The sequence below is a fragment of the Harpia harpyja genome, chromosome 19 (genome assembly GCF_026419915.1).
Source record: "Harpia harpyja isolate bHarHar1 chromosome 19, bHarHar1 primary haplotype, whole genome shotgun sequence".
NCBI classification, from domain to species: Eukaryota; Metazoa; Chordata; class Aves; order Accipitriformes; family Accipitridae; genus Harpia; species Harpia harpyja.
The window spans coordinates 17707473-17727132 of record NC_068958.1 but is presented as its reverse complement, the minus strand read 5'-3'; the positions used below and the strand labels follow the sequence as shown (position 1 = coordinate 17727132).

The 19660-nt window shown below is 68.7% G+C and overlaps 3 protein-coding genes across 4 annotated transcripts; 1 reads left to right on the top strand and 2 right to left on the bottom strand.

Annotated features, from left to right (window-relative positions):
* Nucleotides 1–406: 406 nt before the first annotated feature.
* Nucleotides 407–11515, bottom strand: CPNE5 (copine 5). The gene is given in 22 exon segments (XM_052814911.1): nucleotides 407–556; nucleotides 558–713; nucleotides 1241–1314; nucleotides 1787–1844; nucleotides 3654–3756; nucleotides 3835–3962; nucleotides 4054–4235; nucleotides 4352–4398; nucleotides 4693–4754; nucleotides 4837–4890; nucleotides 5278–5353; nucleotides 5440–5481; nucleotides 5953–6057; nucleotides 6283–6386; nucleotides 6670–6733; nucleotides 6836–6895; nucleotides 7168–7244; nucleotides 7352–7391; nucleotides 7931–8034; nucleotides 9341–9387; nucleotides 9478–9518; nucleotides 11318–11515. Coding segments are annotated over 22 exon segments (1752 nt in total). The 5' UTR covers nucleotides 11413–11515; the 3' UTR covers nucleotides 407–523.
* A 1319-nt stretch (nucleotides 11516–12834) lies between these two features.
* Nucleotides 12835–14985, bottom strand: PPIL1 (peptidylprolyl isomerase like 1). The gene is made up of 4 exons (XM_052815357.1): nucleotides 14831–14985; nucleotides 14222–14376; nucleotides 14068–14136; nucleotides 12835–13157 (listed from the first exon to the last, which is right to left on the bottom strand). Exons 1-4 carry the CDS (start codon nucleotides 14884–14886, stop codon nucleotides 12937–12939), a joined length of 501 nt encoding a protein of 166 aa, XP_052671317.1. The 5' UTR covers nucleotides 14887–14985; the 3' UTR covers nucleotides 12835–12936.
* A 104-nt stretch (nucleotides 14986–15089) lies between these two features.
* PSRC1 (proline and serine rich coiled-coil 1) lies at nucleotides 15090–18520 on the top strand. 2 transcript variants are annotated; one of them, XM_052815355.1, is made up of 7 exons: nucleotides 15090–15166; nucleotides 15989–16043; nucleotides 16129–16186; nucleotides 16619–16968; nucleotides 17210–17367; nucleotides 17674–17835; nucleotides 17933–18520. In XM_052815355.1, the coding sequence occupies exons 2-6, from the start codon at nucleotides 16028–16030 to the stop codon at nucleotides 17686–17688; spliced, it is 597 nt and encodes a 198-aa protein (XP_052671315.1). In that variant the 5' UTR covers nucleotides 15090–15166; nucleotides 15989–16027; the 3' UTR covers nucleotides 17689–17835; nucleotides 17933–18520. The 2 variants fall into 2 exon arrangements, with proteins under 2 accessions (XP_052671315.1, XP_052671316.1); XM_052815356.1 differs by having other exon boundaries at nucleotides 15119–15166; nucleotides 15993–16043.
* Nucleotides 18521–19660: the final 1140 nt, after the last annotated feature.

The following is a 19660-nucleotide window of genomic DNA, read 5'->3' as shown; positions in this document are numbered from 1 at the left end:
AGCCAGTACTTGCTGCAGGATGGGGGTCTCTCTGGGGCAGGGGGGGGCGGAGAGGCATGCGTCACCCCTGGGGGGCTGGGGATGCTCTGAATGTCACCAGGGCCAATGGAGGGGACACCACGCCTGGGGCGGGGGGGGGGGGGGAAGCTCCTGCCCACCCCAGCTCTGTGCTCAAGGGAAGGGGGGGGGCTGGGGACCCCTGCCACTTTTTGGGGGGGGCAGGATATGGCCCTCAGCACCAGGCCAGGGTGGGGATGAGCTGTGATGGTCCTGGCTGGATGGGGGGGGGGATCCACCATGGCCAAGGATGCTCGGCCAACGCCAGCAAAGGCTCCTCCATCCCCAACCCCCCCCCCGAGAACACCAGAAAAATGATTTATAGGGGTTGGGGGTGAACCCCCCCCCAGGGCCGAGGTCCTGCTGCCTTTTATCCCTTGGAAAAGGAAAGAGGGGGCTTGGAAAAACATCCAAGCCCCGGGGCTGGGGTGGGGGTGGGGGGATGCGGGGTGCCAGCTGGGTGCAGTCAGGGCTGGGGGGGCACTGGGGAGCCGGGGGGGGTCAGGGCTGGGGGGTGCAGGCTGGGGTTTGATGCCCCGCGCCTTCATGTAGGAGATGAACTGGTCGGGGATCTCGGCCAGGACGTCCTTGGCCAGGCGGGCCATGCTCAGCACCGGGCTGCCCCCCCCATCCACGTAGTCACGGAAGGGGACGAACTGGGGGGGATGGGGACAAGAGGGTTTGAGGGGACCCCAGGGCCTGGTCCGCCGTGGCCAGCATGGCACGGTGTGTCCCCATGGCCCTGTGCCCCCCCCACCTCACTGTAGCCCCACGTCCCGGTGTCCCCCCTCCCCATCCCTGATGTCCCAGTGTGTCCGCAAATCCCAGTCTACCCCCATGTCCCAGTGCACCCCCACATCCAGGTACATCCCAAGCCCCAGTGCACCCCCACTTTCCATGTCCCCATGCATTTCGCCTCCCCCCATATCCCAGCACACCCCCTCCGTGTCCCACTGCCCCCCCAAATGTCCCAGTGCCCCCCACATCGCAGTGCACCCTTGTGTCCCCCCCATGTCCTGATGCCCCCCAATGTTCAGTCCATCTCATCATCCGTCCATACTGGGACCAGTCAGTGGACCCCAGGATGACAGGGCTGATTTGGGGTGCCTGGGATGCCCCGCCAGGCCAGGCTGGCCGGGGGGGTGTCCCCAAACCCCACATGGGGGGGGGGGGTTGACGTTACCTGCACAATGTCACGCTCGGCCACCTTGCCGCGGGAGGAGATACGAATGTCGTCACCGTCCAGCTCCACCATGGCTGGGGCGGGGGGAGCGAAAGGGGGGGGTCAGCAGCACCCGAGTCCCCCCACCCCAGGGTGGGCTCTCTTTAACCCCCCCCCCCCCCCCAAACCCAGCAGTCCCCAAGCGCTGGCAGCTGCAGGCAGTCATGTGCAGGCAGGGGAGCAGGGCTGATTCATCAGTGGCAATTACTGGGGGAGATTTAATTTGGCTTCGCTGCCTGCCCGGTGCCAGAGCAGCCGGCTGCTGGGGGGGGCTGCCCGTTTCCCCCCCCAAACACACCTCGGGGGGGTCATTCAGCCCTAACAAACGCCTCCACTCATAACCACACACATGCTGGCTAGCGGTGAATCCCGCTGAGCCCCAACAAATTCAACTCATATTTTCCCAGCAGCCAAAGGCAGTTGTGGCCCCCACCCGAGCCCCCCCCGCCCCAGGGACACAGGGGCTGCTGAGTGGGGGGGGTGGGATGGGGACATCCATAGCCTTACCGTCGAACTCGGCCTGGCCGACCCCCACGATGATGATGGACATGGGGAGCTTGGCAGCCTGCGGGGGGGGGGGGGGAAGGCACAGAATTTAACGGTCCTGCCGCCGAATGCAGCCCCCCCTCCCCACCCCCGGTATTAACCTCCCCAGCACCCACCGGGCCCTGGGGTGCAGGACCTTTACCTGGTGGGGGGGGAAAGAGGGTGAGGGGGGGAGTTGCCCGCTCCCCTCCCCGCTGCCCCCCCCCCCGCCCCGGCATGGCTGCTGCTGGATGTGGGCGCACAGATCATCACAGCGCTTTCTCTGCTTCGTTTCGGGCTTCATCGCTGCCAATGCCTGCTCTCGGGGGGGGCTGGGGGGGCTTTGGGCCACGATGGGCACCCAGTGCCCAGGACCATGACGGGCTTCCTGCGCTCGGGGCTGCGACGGGTACCTGTGCCCGGGGTTGTGGTGGGCATCCCGTCCTCGGGGTGTGAGGGGCATCCCGTGCCTGGGACCATGACGGGCATCCTTCCCTCGGGGTCATGGTGGGCGTCCTGCACCAAGTGCCACGATGGGCACCCTGTCCTCAGGGTCACGTTGTCACCCTGTCTTCGGGGCCACGATGGGCATCCTGCGCTTGGGGCCACGATGGGCATCCTGCACCCAGGGCCATGATGATCATCCTCAAGACCATGAGGGACACCTGCCTTTGGGGCCATGATGGGCATCCTGCACCCAGGGCCGTGATGGGCATCCCGTGCCCGGTGGCACCACGAGCCCCCCCCAGCTCAGCACCGCTGCCAGCTGAGGGAGCCCCTTGGCTCAGCACGGTGCTCCCAGAGCAGCACCAGCTTCCAAAACTGACCCCAAAGAGCACCCGGAGCCCTGCCCGTGGCCCGGCACAGCCGCAGGGTGGCACGTCCCCAAGTCCTGCGGTGGCGGTGCCGGGGTCCAGGCAGGCACCGGGGCTGGTGCGAGGTGCGGCGGCTGCCAGGGCTGAGCGCCCCAAGCTCCCGGCAGAGCCGCAGTGCAGGGATATTAAATAAAGCAGCAAAGAAATATTACTGGAGCTGTTCTCCCTCCTGCCCCGGCCAGGAGCTGACCCCCCGGGGCTGCCCAGCGTCGGGGGGGGGGACCACCGGCCCCTCGGCCCCCCAGCTATGGGGCTGACGGCCTCCCCAGCACCCCCGCTCTGCTCCAGTAGCCCCAACTCTCCCGCTGCCCTGGGTATCAGGGAGCTGAGATGGGGCTGAGCTGCTGCAAGGGAGGTTAGGGGAGGAGGAGGAAGAATAAAGCTCCCAGTTCGCCTGGATGCTGGGCTGAGCGAGGAGCCGGGGGGAACCGGGTGGGCAGGCTTGGGCATGGCGCTTGTGAGGGCAAAGGTGCCGCTGGCGCCTTCAAAGAGCCGCCTCGGCGCCGAAATTGCTTTTTCCTTTCCAGGCCCCTCGCGCGGAGGAGGCAGGAGCTGCCCGCCAACCCCCCGGCAGGGACGCCGCGTCCTTGGCCGCCGATGGCACCCGGCACCCCCGGCTTGCGCTGGCGCCCCAACAAGTCAGGGCACCCCGTGCATCTGGCTGGGTGTTGCACCCCAGTTTGGGGCACCCTGTGTCCCTGGCAGATTATTGCACCCTGATAGCTTGGGGTACCCTGTGCACCCAGCTGGCTGTTGCACCCACACAGCTCGCTGCACCCTGTCAGGGGCACCCCAAGCCCCGGCTGGTCAGAGCACCCTGACATCTTGGGGGTCCCCAGCCTGTTATTGCACCCGCACAGCTCACAGCACCCCATGCACCCAGCTGGCTATTGCACCCCGGATGGCTCAGAGCACCCCAACCCTGTTTTGTCCTTGCACCCCATCTGGGGGCACCCACCACCCCCCGGACTCACGTTGACGATGGCCTCCTTGGTCTGCGCCATGTCTGAGATGACGCCGTCGGTGATGATAAGCAGCACGAAGTACTGGGACCCATCCAGCACCGCCGCTGCCGAGCTGGGGGGCACCCTGTAAGTGACACTGGGGTGGGCACAGACTCCCCCCCCCCCATAAGGGGTGCTGGGACCCCCTTACCGGGCGACATGGTTGACCACGGGGGCAAAGTTGGTGGGTCCGTAGAGCTGGACACTGCGCAGGCTGCGGTGATACGCCTCCAGGACGCCCTCGATGCCGCTGCACGCCGGGTTGGCCGCGTCACCATTCTGCAGGATGAGGAACCCCGGTGACAAGGACGATGCCACCATGTCCCCAACCTCATCACACACACACTCCCACTTTAGGACAGACCCTCACCAGCGGGAATTCGTGGGACACATGTCCATCCGGTGGGATCTTGGCGCCAAAGCCGAGGGCGGGGAACATCTTGTCGCTGTCGTAGTCCTGGATGATCTCACCCACCGCCTTGAGGGCCATGGCGTAGGCGTTGAGCTGGTAGGGGCTCAGGTAGTGCAGCGAGGTGGACTGCGAGGGGTTCCCTGTGCGGGCGGTGGGCTCAGCCGGGCCGGATCCACCCCCCCCTCAGTGGTTTAATGAGCCCCCCCTTTTTAAGTAACACCGGGGTGGGGAGGGGGGAGACAGCCCCAGTGCTCACCGTTGGATGCGGTGAAGTCGATGGCCACCGTGAAGTTGATTTGGGTCCTGGAGGGGGGATGAAAGCGGCTTTAGGGACCTGGGGTGGGTGATGCAGGATGCGACCCATGGGTATGGGGGGCGGGGGGCAGCCCCCTCCCCGGGACAGCCCTCGGCCCACAGACCGGCTCGCCCTGGCTGAGCACCCCCAAATCTCCCTGTGCTGAGGTTTCGCCCCCCTGCACCCAAGGGAGCAGCTGTGGGTGCTGAGGACACCCTGCCCGGGACCCCGCCGGCATCAGTCTGGCCCCCAGGATACAGACGGGGAAACTGAGGCTCGTGTGTCCCCCCCACCTCGCTCACCCGCCCCTGATGTAGTCCAGGAAGGTGTGGTCGGACTCCACCGCGAAGGACAGAAGTGTCACCTGCCAGGGACAAGGGGCTGAGCAGGGGACAGTGGCTGCACCCCCCCTGTGTCCCCTCCCCATGTCCCCCCCCCATCCTCACCGTCCCCGAGTTCAGGTACTTCTTCTTCTTCATCTTCTTCCTGGGGTTCACCACCTGGGGGGGGGGCAGAGGGGAGCTGCTCCCCCCAGCAGCCGCGGCACCCCGGGGTGCGGGGGGGGCACCGTGGGGACCGTAACACGCCGGGGTGCAGTGCAGGGGGCTGCGGCACCCAGGGGTGCAGCCCAGGCACCCTGGGGACAGGGTCCATAACACCCCAGGGTGCAGCATGGGGACCCTGGGGACCACAAAGCCTGGGGATGCAGCACAGGGACATGACACCCATGGGTGCAGCATGGGGACCCTGGGGACCGTAACGCTCAGGGGTGCAGCACAGGGACCATGAGACCCAGAGGTGCAGCAGAGGGACTGTAACACCCATGGGTGCAGCTGGACCCCACCCCCCCATCCCCGTGGGTCCCCGTCCCTGCTCTCTGGTCTCACCTCGTAGACGTTGAACTGGCTCTGTCCCCGCGCCAGCTCCCGGTAGCTGGTGGTGAACTCCCCGATGAAGTCGTGGCTGCGGGGTGAGGGGGGGCCACCGTCAGCCAGGGTGCAGGGTTGGGGTGGGGGGAGCAGTGTCCCCGGGGCCATCCCCCAGCTCACCTGCCATCGCGGTCCCAGTCGTACACCTCCACCTTGATGGCTCTGCAAGGCAAGGGGGGGTCAGAGCCACCTCCCGGCACCCCCAAACACCCAGACCCTCACCCTGGGGGCTGCGATGGGTCCTCGGGGCCGCCCCCGGCGCCCACTCCCCGTGGGTTTGTTTTGATGCCTCCATGGGCCTTTTCCTCCTTCCTCCTCCTCCTCAGGCTTTTTCGGTGGGATATTTTTATCTGCCGTTGCCACAGCAACGTCCGACACGGGGCCAAGCCGGCGGCGCGACGCCGAGCCACCGCCGAGCTTTGTTTGCCAGGGCACGCAGCTGGCGACACCGGCTTTGGGGGGGGGACACCCCCTAGGGATGGGTCTATGGTGGCGATGAAGCTCATTGCCCAGATGGGTAAACTGAGGTGCGCAGTGTGGGCGTGGGATGCTGGAGGGCTTGGGCATTAGCGTAGGTACCACAGAGACTGTGGGAAGAGGGTGCAGAGCGGCCCCGGAGGACCCGGAGCTCACCGGTCGTAGTCGCCGTTGCAGAGGGCGCGCACCGGGATGGCGAACGCCTGCCAGACCGGGTTCAGCGTGTTCCTCACCACCTCCGTCTTGTGGCAGATGGTGAAGCTGGGGGGGGGACAACAAGGAGAGGGGGGACAAGGGGGTCACCCCCTAATGGCAACCTCCTCCCAACCCATCACCCCAGAGGTGATTTTTGGGGACACCCCCACCCCAAGCCAGCTCAGCCCCATGGGGACATCAGAGGTCCCCAAGGTGTCCCATGGCCGGGGCTGTGTCCCCGCTGCTGTGATGGGGGGGTGTCACTGTGTTTTGGGGGGGGGGGTCGCTCACGTCCCGTCCTCGTTGCTGCGGTAGAAGACCATGAAGGGGTCGGATTTGCCGAAGAAATCCTTCTTGTCCAGCTTGTTGGCACAGAACTGCAGCGTGGCCACGTCCTGCGGCGGGGGGGGTGGGGGGTGTCACCAGCCCCGCACCCCCTGCAGACATCGGGGGTGCAGGATCCTGGGTGGGTGCTGCTCAGTGCGGGGGTGGAGCTGAGGGACCCAGGACCCATGGGACACACCGTGGGGACAGGTCAGCCCTGACCTTCATCTTCCTCACCCCAGAGTGAGGAAGGCCCAGGGGGTGCAGCCATGGGGGGGTGTCTCAGCCCCCCCACGTGGCACTGGAGTGTCCCCAACCTGTCCCCCTCCCCACCTCCCTGGAGCCACGGCTCACCCGGCAGTTGCCCAGCTCTTCGGCGATGAGGATGATGGTGCCACACTTCTTGCTGGGGATTCCACTGCCAGGAGGGGCAATGAGCCGGGACACACACACACACACACACACGGTGACCTGGGGGTGTGTGTGTGTCCCCCCCAGGGCTGGGCACCCCCAAACTCACCCATTGGAGACAGCTGGAGCGGGTCTCCTGCCCCGCGCGTGCGTGGTGACTGTCCCCATCCTGCTGGGACATACACCGAGGGGTGACGGAGGCCCCCCCCCCCCCAAAAGCCAGCCCCCCCCATGGGGAAACTGAGGCAAGGGACACGGGGAGCCTGGGGCAGCCCGGAGCCAGGGCTGTCGGCACCGGGGTCTGGTCTCCATCCTGGACACCCAGATGAGGACCTGGGCGCCCCGCCAGCACCGGGGGGGGGACACGACATGGGGACACCGGGCAGCCAGCCCAGCACAGGGCCCCCCCGGGGGAAACCGAGGCACAGGGCGAGGGCTCACGTCAGGGGCTTCTCCAGGCGGCTGCCGGCCGAGCCCACGATCTCACCCAGGGTGCAGAAGGCCTGGCCAAGGAAATCCTGCCAGAGCCGCGGTGTCACCGGGGTCTGTCCCCGTCCCCGTCCCCAGCCCCACGGTGCCAGGGGCCGGGGGGGCCGGGGGGGAGCGGTGCCAGCCCCACACTTACGTGCTTGGAGAGGTCGGGGCTTTTGGAGTCCACATCGTACCTGGGGACAGAGCAGGGGTCCCGTGGCCGAGGCAGCGGGAGTGGGAGTGGGGACAAGGTGGCTTTGGGGACAGGGATGGGGACTGAACGCAAATGGGGGTCGGGGTGGGGCAGGGATGGGATGGGACGGGGTGTGGGACAGGGATGGGACACAAATAGGGGTGGGTTAGGTATGGGGCCAGGGATGGGGCCAGGGACGGGGACAGGGACGGGGACAGGATGGGATGGGGATGGGGACTGCGGTGGGATGGGACAGGGATGGGGACAGGGACGGGGATGGGATGGGGACAAGGATGGTGAGGGTACAGGAATGGGGACAGAACAGGGAGGGGGACAAGGACAGGGACTGGATAGTGACAAGGACATGCCTGGGACAGGGACAGATGCCAGCACCCGCCTGGCACCCCCAGGCACAGGCTGAGCCACCGCACCCAGCCCTGTGGCGGGGAGGTGGGGGGCTGTGCCGGGGCGCTGGGGGCCATGGTGGCCAGGGGAGGTGACACTGGGGGGACAGTGTGGGGGGACAGCAGGGACACTCACAGGTCGAAGCGGAGGTTCTGCTTCTCCTCGAAGAAGTAGTCGAGGACGAACTTGCGCAGAAAGTCAGGGTTCAGGGAGTTGTCGATGACCTCGGTCCGGCCAAACTGGGGGACATGGGGACACCAGGGAGACATGGGGACATGGGTATGGGGGAATGGGGACATGGGGACACGGGGACATGAAGACATGGAGATACAGGGACATGGAAACATGGGGACATGGGGACACAGGTATGAGGACATGGGGACACAGGGACATGGAGATATGGGTATGGGGACATGGGGACGTGGAGATACAGGGCCATGGGGCCGTGGGGACATGGGCATGGGGACACGGGGGCACAGGGATGGGACGGGGGGACGGAGGAAGACGACCGGAGGGGGGGATGGAGCGAGGGACGGGCACACCGGGGCCACACCGGGGGACATGTGGGACACGAGGTGACGTGGGGGGCGGGAGGGGAAGCGCGGGCCAGGCACGGCGGGACCAGGTGCCCCTTTGTCATCCGGCGCGGGGCTGGCATCGCGTCCTGCCCGGCCCCCGCCTGCTCATTAAGGCCCGAAGCCCCTCAATTAAGCAGCAGTTAATTACAGGGCGCCGGGCGGCGGGGCGGGGGGCGGGAGGGAGCGGAGGGGGCCGGGGCACCCCGAGGGGTGTCCCCGAGTGTCCCCTCCCTGGGGCTGGCCAGCGCCCGCTGCGGCCGGCAGAGCGCCGATTGGCCAGCTGCCTGCACGCTGACGGCTGATTGGCCGGCTGCCCGGCACCCCAACACGCTCCCCAGCTCCCCAGCGTGCTGATTGGCTGGCTGGCTGCACCCCAGAAAGCTGATTGGCCAGCACCCTGATATGCTGATTGGCTGTCTGGCCAGCACCCCAACGTGCGGATTGGCTGGCTGCTGTACTCCAGCAAGCTGATTGCTCACTGGTGATTGGCCAACTGGCTGGCACCCCAACATGCTGATTGGCCAGCACCCCAACACACCGATCGGTCAGCTGGCTGGTGCCCCAACATACTGATCGGCCAGCACCCCAACACCCAGACATGCTGGTTGGCCAACATCTGACATGCTGATTGGCCACCTGGCATCACCCTGGCATGCTGACTGGCCGGCGGGCTGGCACCCCAACATGCTGATGGGCCAGCATCTAACGTGCTGATTGGCTGGCCGGCCAGCACCCCAACACGCTGATTGGCCACTCGGTCGGCGTGCCCACGCGCCGATTGGCCGTCACCTCAACATGCTGTTCATTGGCCAGCTGGCCGTCGCCCCGACGTGCGGATTGGCCGGCACCCCGACATGCTGATTGGCTGGCCGGCCGACACCCCAACATGCTGATTGGCCACCCCGCCCACCTACCCACCCCCCCGCCATGCCCGCCGTCCGTCCGTCCGCCCAGTCCGGGCACTCACCTCCCGCCACTGCCGGCTGCCGGGGCGCTGGGTGTAGAGCACGCAGACTGTGGGCACAGGCGGCAGCGGGTCGGGGGGGGCCCGGACACCCCCCGCACACCCCCAGACACCCCCCGGGCACCCCTGGCCCTACTCACGCGGGTCCGACTTGGAGAAGGTGTCCTTGTCCAGGAGCTGCCTGTGGGGAGACGGGACGCTGGGGCTCCGGGGCGGGGGTGAGCGTGAGCGTGAGCGTGTGCATGAGTGTGAGCGTGAGCTGAGCGTGAGTGTGAATGTGTGAGTGTGAGCATGAGTGTGAGCTGAGTGTGTGAGTGTGAGAGTGTGAGCTGAGTGTGAGTGTGAATGTGTGAGTGTGTGTGAACTGAGTGTGAGTGTGAGCTGAGTGTGAGTGTGTGAGTGTGAGCGTGAGCTGAGTGTGAGTGTGAACGTGTGAGCGCGGCTGGGCATGCCAGGCTGTGCCGTGGCTGCATGCACGGCCAGCTGTGCTCCATGGCACATGTTGGGGGGCACGGCCGTGTGTCAGGGGGGCACGGCCATGTGTCAGGATGTCCATGGCTGTACATGCTCCGTGCCACATGTCGGGGGGGGGCACAGCCATGTGTCTGGGGGGGCACAGCCGTGTGTCGGGGCACAGGGCCGCGCAGGGGGGACCCCTCCGCCCCGTCCCCCCCGGCCGCAGCGCTGAGCAGCGTCCGACTGACGGGACTTTCTCCGGTCCCCGGTGGAGTGGGAGGAAAATAGGTCGGAGCGGCCGCAGGCAGCGCAGCCGGGGGGGCACCCGCTGCAGCCGGGGGGGGCACGGGGCACCCAGCACGGCGGGGGGACACACACACCCAGCATGTCCACGGGACCAGGGACACCCCAGCACCCTGACCCAGTGGGCTCCCAGCTTGCCGAGAGGGGGTGTGGAGGGGGCCGGGGGGGAAGAGGTTCAGCCCCCCGCCCCCGGGGGGGTTAGTGGCATTTCACCCCCCCCAGCCCCCTGGTTTGGTCCCCAGCACCCACAGCGACAGCTCTCAGCACCCATGTCCCCCCCCCCCGAGCCCCCCAGGCTGGCACCCCCGTTAGGGGCTGATGACATTACAGGGGGGGTGCAGGACCTGGTACCCCCATAACCCCCACCCTGAACCCCGAGGTCCCCCTCCATGCACCCCCCAACCCCAGAGCCCCCCACTCCCCCCAGTGCCTCCCAGTACCCCGCACTCTTCAGTGCCCTCTGCTCTGCCCATGCCCCCCTCCCCGAGGCCCCCAATCCCCCAGTGCCTCCCAGTACTCTACACCCACAGCACCCCTGGTTCTCCCAGTACCTCCCAGTGCCCCCCACCACCAAGTGCCCTCCACACCCCCAGTACCCAACACCCCCTGTGCTCCCCCCACTCTCCCAGTGCCTCCCAGTACCCTACACCCCTCAGTGCCTCCCACTCCCCCAGTGTCTCCCAGTATCCAGAACAGTCTCCTGTTCCCCAGTGACTCTCAGTGCTCCCTGCTCTCCCAGTACCCTGCAACACTGACTGCCTGCCACTCCCCAGTGCATCCTAGTGCCCCCCAGTGCATCCCAGTGCCCCCCAGTACCCTGCAACACTGACTGCCTGCCACTCCCCAGTGCATCCCAGTGCCCCCCAGTGCATTCCAGTCCCCCCCAGTGCCCTACAACGCCAACTGCCCCCCACTCCCCAGTGCATCCCAGTGCCACCCAGTGCCCTACAATGCCGACTGCCCCCCACTCCCCAGTGCATCCCAGTGCCGCCCAGTGCATCCCAGTGCCCCGCAACGCCGACTGCCCCCCACTCCCCAGTGCATCCCAGTGCCCTGCAACGCCAACTGCCACCCACTCCCCAGGGCATCCCAGTGTCCCCCAGTGCATCCCAGTGCCCTGCAACGCCGACTGCCCCCCAGTCCCCAGGGCATCCCAGTGCCTCCCAGTGCCCCACAACGCCGACTGCCGCCCGCTCCCCGCCGCCCCCGGTACCCCGGTACCTGCAGGACACCGTCAGCTCCACCCGGGTGGCCGGGACGGGGCCGGGGCCGGGGCCGGGGCCGCTGCCCGGCTCCGGGGCGCCCAGGCCCGCCATGCCCCGGGCTCCGCCGCTGCCCCGCTCCGGCCGCCCCCGCGCCCCGGCACCGGCACCGGCAGCGGCACCAACACCGGCACCGGGATCGGGATCGGGATCGGGATCGGCTCCGCCCCGGGACCGCCCCCGGCACCGCCCGGGGCTCCCGGCACCGGCCCCGGCCCCGCACCGAGGGGCTGCCCCGGTGTTTTCTACGATACCACCCCCGGGGGCCCCCGGTACCGCCCACGCACCGCCCCCGGTACCGCCTCCGGACCCCGGGGATCGCCCCCAGGTCCCCGGGATCGCCCCCGGACCCCCAGTACCGCCCCCGGTATCAATCCCGGGGCCGCCCCCAGACCCCCGGGATCGCCCCCGGATCCTCGGGATCGCCCCCAGACCACCCACACCGCCCCCGGGGCTGCCCCCAGATCCCCGGTACCCACCCCCACTATCGCCCAGGGGCTCCCGGTACTCCCCAGGTGCTGCCCCGGACCCCCAGTACCCCCCCCGGTACCCCCCCCGGCACCGTGGGACCATCCTACTCCCCCGGCAGAGCTCCCAGTTCCCCCCAGTCTTCCCAGTACCCTCTTAGCCAGGCACACACCCCCAGTCCACCTTCAGCCCCATCACCTGCAGACCCAAGGTCTCCCAGTGTGCCCAGTAACTCCCTATACCACCCCCACACCATCCCCAGTATCACCCAGGGGCTCCCAGTACTGTCCCAGGTCCTGCCCTGGGACCTCCCAGTCCTCCCAGTCCAGTCCCCAGCGCCCCCAGCACCCCCTGTGCCTCCCCCAGACCCACCCCCCAGCGCTTTGACCATGGGGATGAGGGGCCACCGGGGCGAAGCTGTACTGGGGGCACTGGGCACACTTGGAGCCACACTGGAGTCCCCAGGCCTGCTGCAGCCCAGGCATTATTGTAGGTCCTACAGAAACAGCAAAGGGCCCCAGTGTGGCTCTGGGGGCCCAAAAGCCATTGGGGGGGACACCAAATCCTGGGGGGGGGAGCACAGTGTGTGCTGGCATTGGGACCCCCGTGCATGGGGACACTATGTGCTAGTTTGGGGGTCCCCAGCACTATGTGGGGAGCACAGGTTTTGGGGGGGGGGCAGCACCTCCACCCCCCTCCCACCCACCCAAAGCCCAGTGACTTGGTGGGCCCATGATGGGGGACACCCCCGAGGGTCCCAGGACACTTTGAGGGGGGGACATGATGGGGCCTGGCAGCACCTTTCCCCCTCCCCAGAGCTGGGGCAGGGAGGGGGCTAAGTCGGGGTCTCCTGCCCCCCCCAAGCAGCTCTGTGTCCCCAGAGCAGGGCAGGGGGGGGCTGGCACCCACAAACCCCTTTTCGGGGGGGACAACCCCCCCTCATCCCCAACCACGACAGGGACACCTCCCCCACCACAGCCCCCCTAAAAATAATCCCACCATGGGGAGGGCTGTCACCACCACTTCCCACCTCTTTTATTACAACCGAGCGCTACAAACCGGGGTGGGGGGGACACCCCACAACACCCCCCTCCCCGGCAACCCCCCCTGCTAGCCCGAAGGAAAAGCCTTGATGACCTTGACGTCGTCGAGGGGCCGGTCCTGGGCGTTGGTCTCCACCATGGCCAGGCGGCCCAGCACCCCCATCCCCTGGCAGACCCTCCCGAAGATGCTGTGCTTCCCGTCCAGCCACTGCGCCGGGCCCAGCGTCAGGAAAAACTGGCTGCCGTTGGTGTCCGGCCCCGCGTTGGCCATGGCCAGGATGCCGGCGCCTGGGACGGACGGACAGACAGACATCATTAACGTTCTGCTTTTGAGGGGAGGGGGTGTTTGAGCTGGTATCATGGGAGATATGTCACCCCACGGGTGGGGTTCTGGGGAACATGGGAGACTTATTACCCCATGGCTGGGGTCCTGGTATCATGGGGGACATGCCACCCCATGGCCAGGGTCCTGGGTTTCCTGGGGGACACGTCACTCCATGGATGGGGTCCTGGGGGACCTGCCAACCTGTGGCCAAGGTGCTGGGGGACATGCCACCCCATGGCTGGGGTCCTGGGGGACATGTCATCCCCATGGGGCCAGCTTCCTTGGGACATGCCACCTCATGGCCAGGCTTCTGGGGGACATGGGAGATATGCCACCCCATCGCTGGGGTCTTGAGGGACATGCCAACCCATGGCCAAGGTCCTGGCATCACGGCAGACATGTCACCTCATGGGTGGGGTCCTGGGGGTCCTGGAGGACATGCCACCCCATCACTGGGGTCCTGGGGGACATGTCATCCCCATGGCCAGCTTCCGTGGGACATGCCACCTCATGGCTGGGGTCCTGGTATCACGGGAGACATGCCATCCCATGGGTGGGGTCCTGGGGGACACGCCAACCCGTGGCCAAGGTCCTGGTATCATGGGGGACATGCCACCCCATGGGTGGGGTCTTGGGGGACATGCCACCACATGGCCAAGGTTCTGGCATCATGGGGGACATGTCAACCCATGGTCAGGGTCCTGGGGGTTGTGCCACCCCATGGATGGGGTCTCAGGGGACGTGAGGGACATGCCACCCCATGGGTGGGGTCCTGGGGGTCTCAGGGGACATGTCACCCCACGGGTGGGGTCCTGGTGGACATGCCACCCAACGGAGGGGGGGGTTGACCTCCTGGTGATGGTTTCTGCTCACCGGTGAACTTCAGCTCGGGGTGCAGCTCGTCCTCAAACTGTTTGCCGTAGATGGAGGCACCGCCGCGGCCTGGGGAGCGGGTGAGGGGGGGGTCAGCCGGGACCTTTCCCCGTCCCCGGCACAGGAGGGGACGCATCGAGGGGGTGTCTCTCACCGGTGCCGGTGGGGTCCCCCCCCTGCACCATGAAGTCCTTGATGACGCGGTGGAACTTGGTGCCGTTGTAGTAGCCGCGGCGGCAGAGCTCGGCGAAGTTCTTGCAGGTGCGGGGGGCGTGTTTCCAGTACAGCTCCAGCACCAGCGGGCCCATCCTGCCGCCGCACCGGCACCGGCACCGGGGGGGAGGGGGGGGTCACCCCATGGTGCCACCCCCCCCCCTCCCGCCACGGGGGCTCAGACCAGACCCAGGGGGGAGGACACGGGGCTGGCAGGGGATGGGGCAATGGGGGCTGCCCGGGACCGGGAGCTGTCCGTTACCGGGAGGGGGGGGGGGGGGCAACCGGGACTGGCTGGTACTGGGGGACAATGGGGGCTGTCCGGTACCGGGAGACACTGGGACCTTCCCAGCACCCAGGGCGACCGGGGACTGCCCGGTACCGGGGGGTGCTGGGGGCTAACGGACACCGGGGTCTATCCGGTACCGGGGGCGTGTGGAGGGACCGAGGCGGTCCCGGTGCCAGAGAAGGGGCACGGGGCTGGCCGAGGGGGTGGGAGGGGCTGCCCGCTGCCGGTGCCGGTACCGGGGGGAGCGGCCCCGCCCCTTACGTGGTCTCCATGGAGACGGTGGGCGGCTGCCAGGAGTCGGGCGGGACGGCGGCCATGCTGCTGCTGCTGCTGCTGCTGCTGCTGCTGCTGCTACCGGCGGCGGAAGGACCCCGGCCCGCCGCGCGCTTCCGGGGACCCGCCCCCTTCCGGCAACCACCAATGAGAGAGGGAAGTTGGCGGGGCGGGGGCGAAGAGGAGGGCCAATCCGCGCGGCGGGCGGGCGCGCCGCTATTGTGACGCAGGGGAGGGGGAATTCGAACGAGGGCACGCCCCCCTGCGCTGGGCCACGCCCCCCTCGGCGCGCGCGCGGCGAGCGGGAGCCGGGGGCGGGCGGCGGTGAGCGGGGCGGGGGGGGGGGACGGGACCGGGAGCGGGGGCGGGGCCAACCGGGAGCGGGGGCCGGGAGGGGACCGGGACCCCCGGGATGGGGGAGGGGGGAGCTGGAACCCTGCGGTGGGGGGCTGGGGGTCCCCGGGGGGCAGGGATGGGACCCCCCCGGTGCGGGGCTGGGGTGTTTTGGGGGTCGGGGTGAGGGGCTGGGACCCCCCCGGGATCGGGGGGCGGGGCTGGGACCCCTCGGTGTGGGGCTGGGGTTCCCCGGTGTGGGGCTAGGACCCCCCCCGGGATCGGGGTGTGGGGCTGAGACCCCCCCAGCGGGGGTTGGGACCCCCCCCGGGATCGGGGTGCGGGGCTGGGACCCCCCGGTGGGGGCTGGGACCCTCTTAGCGTGGGGCCGGGGTTTCCCGGGGATCGGGGTGTGGGGCTGGGAGCCCCCGGGGGGGGGCTGGGACCCCCCCGGGGATCGGGGTGCGGGGCTGGAACCCCCTCAGTGTGGGGCTGGGGTGTCCAAGGGATTGGGGTGCTGGGCCGGGACCCCCCCGGGACCCCCCCTCCCCCGTTGAGGGACAGGGCCCCCCCCCGGGATCGGGGTGCGCGGGTGGGGGTTCCCCGGGTGGGGGGCATGGGGGTGCCCCGGTCTGGCCCCCCCAGGCCGGGCCGGGCCCGCGCCGGCGGTGCCATCCCCGGTGGCACAAAGCCCCGGCTGTGCCTGGCACCGGCGGGTGCCGTCCCCGGGCGCTGGCCGGTGCCACCCGGGCGCTCCTCCGGGGGTCGGGGACACGGGGGGGGGTCCGTGGGTCACCCCCCGCTCGCCGCCAGGCAGCCCCTGTGCCGGCACCGCGGGCCGAGGCGGAGGCGATGGCCGAGGAGCGAGGTAGGGCAGTGCCAGCGCCGCGTCCCCCCTCCATGTCCCCCCCTCGGCACTGGGGGGCCGGGGCTCACCCCACGTGTCCCCCCAGATGTCCGCTTCGTCACCGAGGAGAGCTTCGACTTCGGGTTCCTGTCCCCTTCCGACAGGTGAGGTGGGGACGTGGGGGACGTGGGGGACATGGCACCCCACGCATGGGGTCCTGGGGGACATGGCACCCTATGGCCAGGGACAGTGGGGACATGGCACGCCATGAACAGGGTCCTGGCATCATGGGGGACATGCCACCCGCTGGGTGGGGTTCTAGGGGACATGGGGGGCAGGCCACCCCACGGATGGGGTCCTGGGGGACATGGCACCCTATGGCCAGGGACACCGGGGACGTGCCACCCCATGGATGGCGTCCTGGGGGACATGGCACCCCATTGCCAGTGTCCTAGGGGACATGGGGGACATGCCACCCCACAGCTGGTGTTCTGGGTGGCGTGGGGGGGACATGCCATCTCCTGGCCGTGGTGGTGGGTGACACGGGGGGGCTCAGGGAGCCGCGGGCAGGACTAACGCTGGCCTTCACCCTGCAGCCAGGAGGAAGAGGAGGATGAGGAGAGCCCGGCCGGGGCGGGGGCCAGGGGGGGCAGCGGGCGCTGGAGCCCCCTGAGCGGTGCCCGGCTGGAGGAGATGGTGCGGGAGGCCACTCGCCTGGCGGCACAGCTGGAGCAATGTCACCTGCCCCCCCCGATCGCCTCCGGCCCCCCCTCCGCCCACCGCAGCCCCCGCAGCCCCCGCCGCGAGACGTTCGTGGTGAAGGACAGCCCCGTACGGGCGCTGCTGCCCACCGTGGAGCCGCGGGGGCCCCCCCCCCGCCACCGCCCGGCCCCCCGCCAAGCCCCGGGGTGCCCCCGCTGCCACCAACGTCCCCGGCACCCGAAAGGTAGGTGGCACCTTGTGTGTGGGGGGTCCCAGTGCTCCCAGTATGGCCCCAAACTGTGTTCCCACCACAGTGGAAGTCCTAGACACTACCCCCCCCCCCCCGCCAAAACCCGTCTTGGGGTGGGGGGGCTCCAAGTGCCACCCTCAAGTCCCCAAGAGTGGCACTGCGGCCCCCCAGACCCAGCTGAGTGGTGGTCAGCCACTGAGTGGTGTCCCTGTCCCCCCCTCCACTCTGCTTCCAGGTGTCACCCAGCTGTCACCCCACAGCAGTGCCAAAGGGACACCCCGGGGCCAGGGTGCCCCCCCCCCAGCCGGGTGGGCCCCCCCCGGCCTTGCCCCCCCCAGGGGCAGGGGGCTGGGACCCGGGGCAAGTCGGAGCCCCTCCAGGCGGGGACAGCAGGTACCGGCTCTGTGGGGGGACTGGGACAACCCGGGCATGGGCAGCTCCTCAGGCAGGTGACACCCACGCCATGGGGCACCCGTGCCATGGGTCACCCGTGCCATGGGGCACCCACGCCATGGGGCACCCGCGCCATGGGGCACCTGCGTCACGGGAAGCTCATGCCATGGGGCGGGAGAAGGGGACCCAAGCCCCACCAGAGATCCAGCACCCTGGCGCCAAGCGGGTGCCAAAGCCAGCCCCAAGCCGTGGGTTGGGGGGGTCGGGGTGCCCTCGCTGTGCCCCCACGCCCCCCTCTCTCCTCAGGCCAGCCAAAGGTGAGGGGGGCTGCTGCCCCTTGCCCCCCCGCCACCCGCCAGCCCCGTGCCAGGGCCACCGCTGTCCCCGTCCCCTCTGGCCGTCCCCTCGTGCCCAGCGCCATCCCCAGGGCGCCAGGCCGGACCCTGGTGGGTGCACCTGCACCCAGAGGTAAGGATGGGTGCGGCTGGGGGGGGGGGCAGGAGGTTGCCCCCCCCTCCCCGTGCCTCAGTTTCCCCACGCCCCATGGCTGCTCTCCCCATTGCAGGTGCGGGGGCGGCGCGGGCAGCCCCCCGGGCTGCTGGCTCAGGGTGCAAACCGGGCCCCCCCCCCCAGCCGCATCCGCCCCCCCCGGAAGACGGCGGTGAGCAGCACCCCGAGGTGACACCCCTGCCCAGAGGAGCTCAGGGTGCCCGGACCCCCCCCCCCCCCGTCCTGCTGCATGGGTGAGGAAGGGGGGAGCTGGGGAAAGTGAGGCATGGCGGGGCGGGGCAGGACTGGGCCCCCCCAGGGAGGAGGCAGAGGCACAGGCTGGATTTTGCTTTAATTACAAAAGGTCACATCAGCAATAGGAAACCTCCCGCCCTGGCCCCCCCACCCCCCCAGCACCCAGGGGTCCCTCACCGCCCCCCCCCACACACCCTCTGCCAGGTGCCACCCACCCCTGGGTGCCACCGCCTGAGCCTCACCCCTGGGGGGGGTCAAAGTATTGGGGGAGGGCCCAGACACCCCTGCACCCCCCCCAAGTGTTCCCCCCCTGCCATGTGCCCCCCCCCCGCCCCCCACCTGGGGGTGAGTCGGCACCATGGGGGGGTTTATATATCCTTTTTTTTGTACTTTTCATGTATTTTTTAAATAAAACCCTCCATTGGGCATGGGGGCTGTGGATGATGCTGGGGGGGGCCATGGCGGGGGGGAGCAGGGTGGGGGGCACCCTATGCCACACCCCACCCTCCCCGCAAGGTGCCAACAGGGTGAGGGGCAAATCCCTGCCAGGATCCAAAGTGCAATGGGGGGGGTATATCTCCGGCTTCATGCCCCCTCCTGATGCCCCCCCCCATCCTGGTGCCACCCCCTGTCCCAGTGCCCCCCCCATCTGATGCCCCCATCCCGGTGTCCCCAGCGTGGTGGCACAAGCAGGGGGTGCTCTCCGGGTCCCTGTTAGATGGAGGTCTCGTCGCTCCTGGGGGGGGACGGACGGACGGACGGACAGACAGACGGGCAGGGGGTGGGCACGAAGGGTGGGTGGGTGGGTGGGGAATAAAAAACAAGACAGACGGATGCGTGATCGGGGGTGAGGCGGGTGCCAGGGAGCCCTCCGCGCCCGCAGCACCCAGCGCTTGCCCAGACGTGGGGGAGATGAAGGGGGGGGGAGGCAGGAGCCCCCCGGCCCCCACGGGTTAATGGAGAAAATTAAAAAACAGAAATCTGGGCGGGGGGGGCGGAGAGGAGAGAAGAGGGAGGGTTAGTGCCCGTGGGCGGGGAGCCCCCCCAGCAGTGCCCACTGTGATGCCAACACAGCCACCCTGCCCCCCACGGGAACCCCAGCACTCCATGGGCACCCAACGGACAGTCAACGGGCACCCAATGGGCACTGTTAGACCTGATGGGCACCCAACGGGCACCCTGGCACCCAATGGGCACCCTCACACCCAGTTTGCATCCAATGAGCACCCAATGGACACCCTGACACCCAGTTGGCACCTTCAAACCCCTTATGCACCCCTACACCCAATGGCACCCAATGGACGTTCTCAAACCCAGTGGGCATGCCGGCACCCTATGGACACCCAACAGGCACCCTTGTACCCAATGGGCACCCAACGGGCACCCAACAGCCATCCTTTCACCTGATGGGCACCCAACAGGCATGCTTGCACCCAATGGGTGCCCAATGGGAACCATGGCACCCAACAGGCACCCAAGGAGCAGTGTTGCACCCAGTGGGTGCCCAAAGGGAACCCTGGCACTTAATGGACACCCAACAGCCACCCTG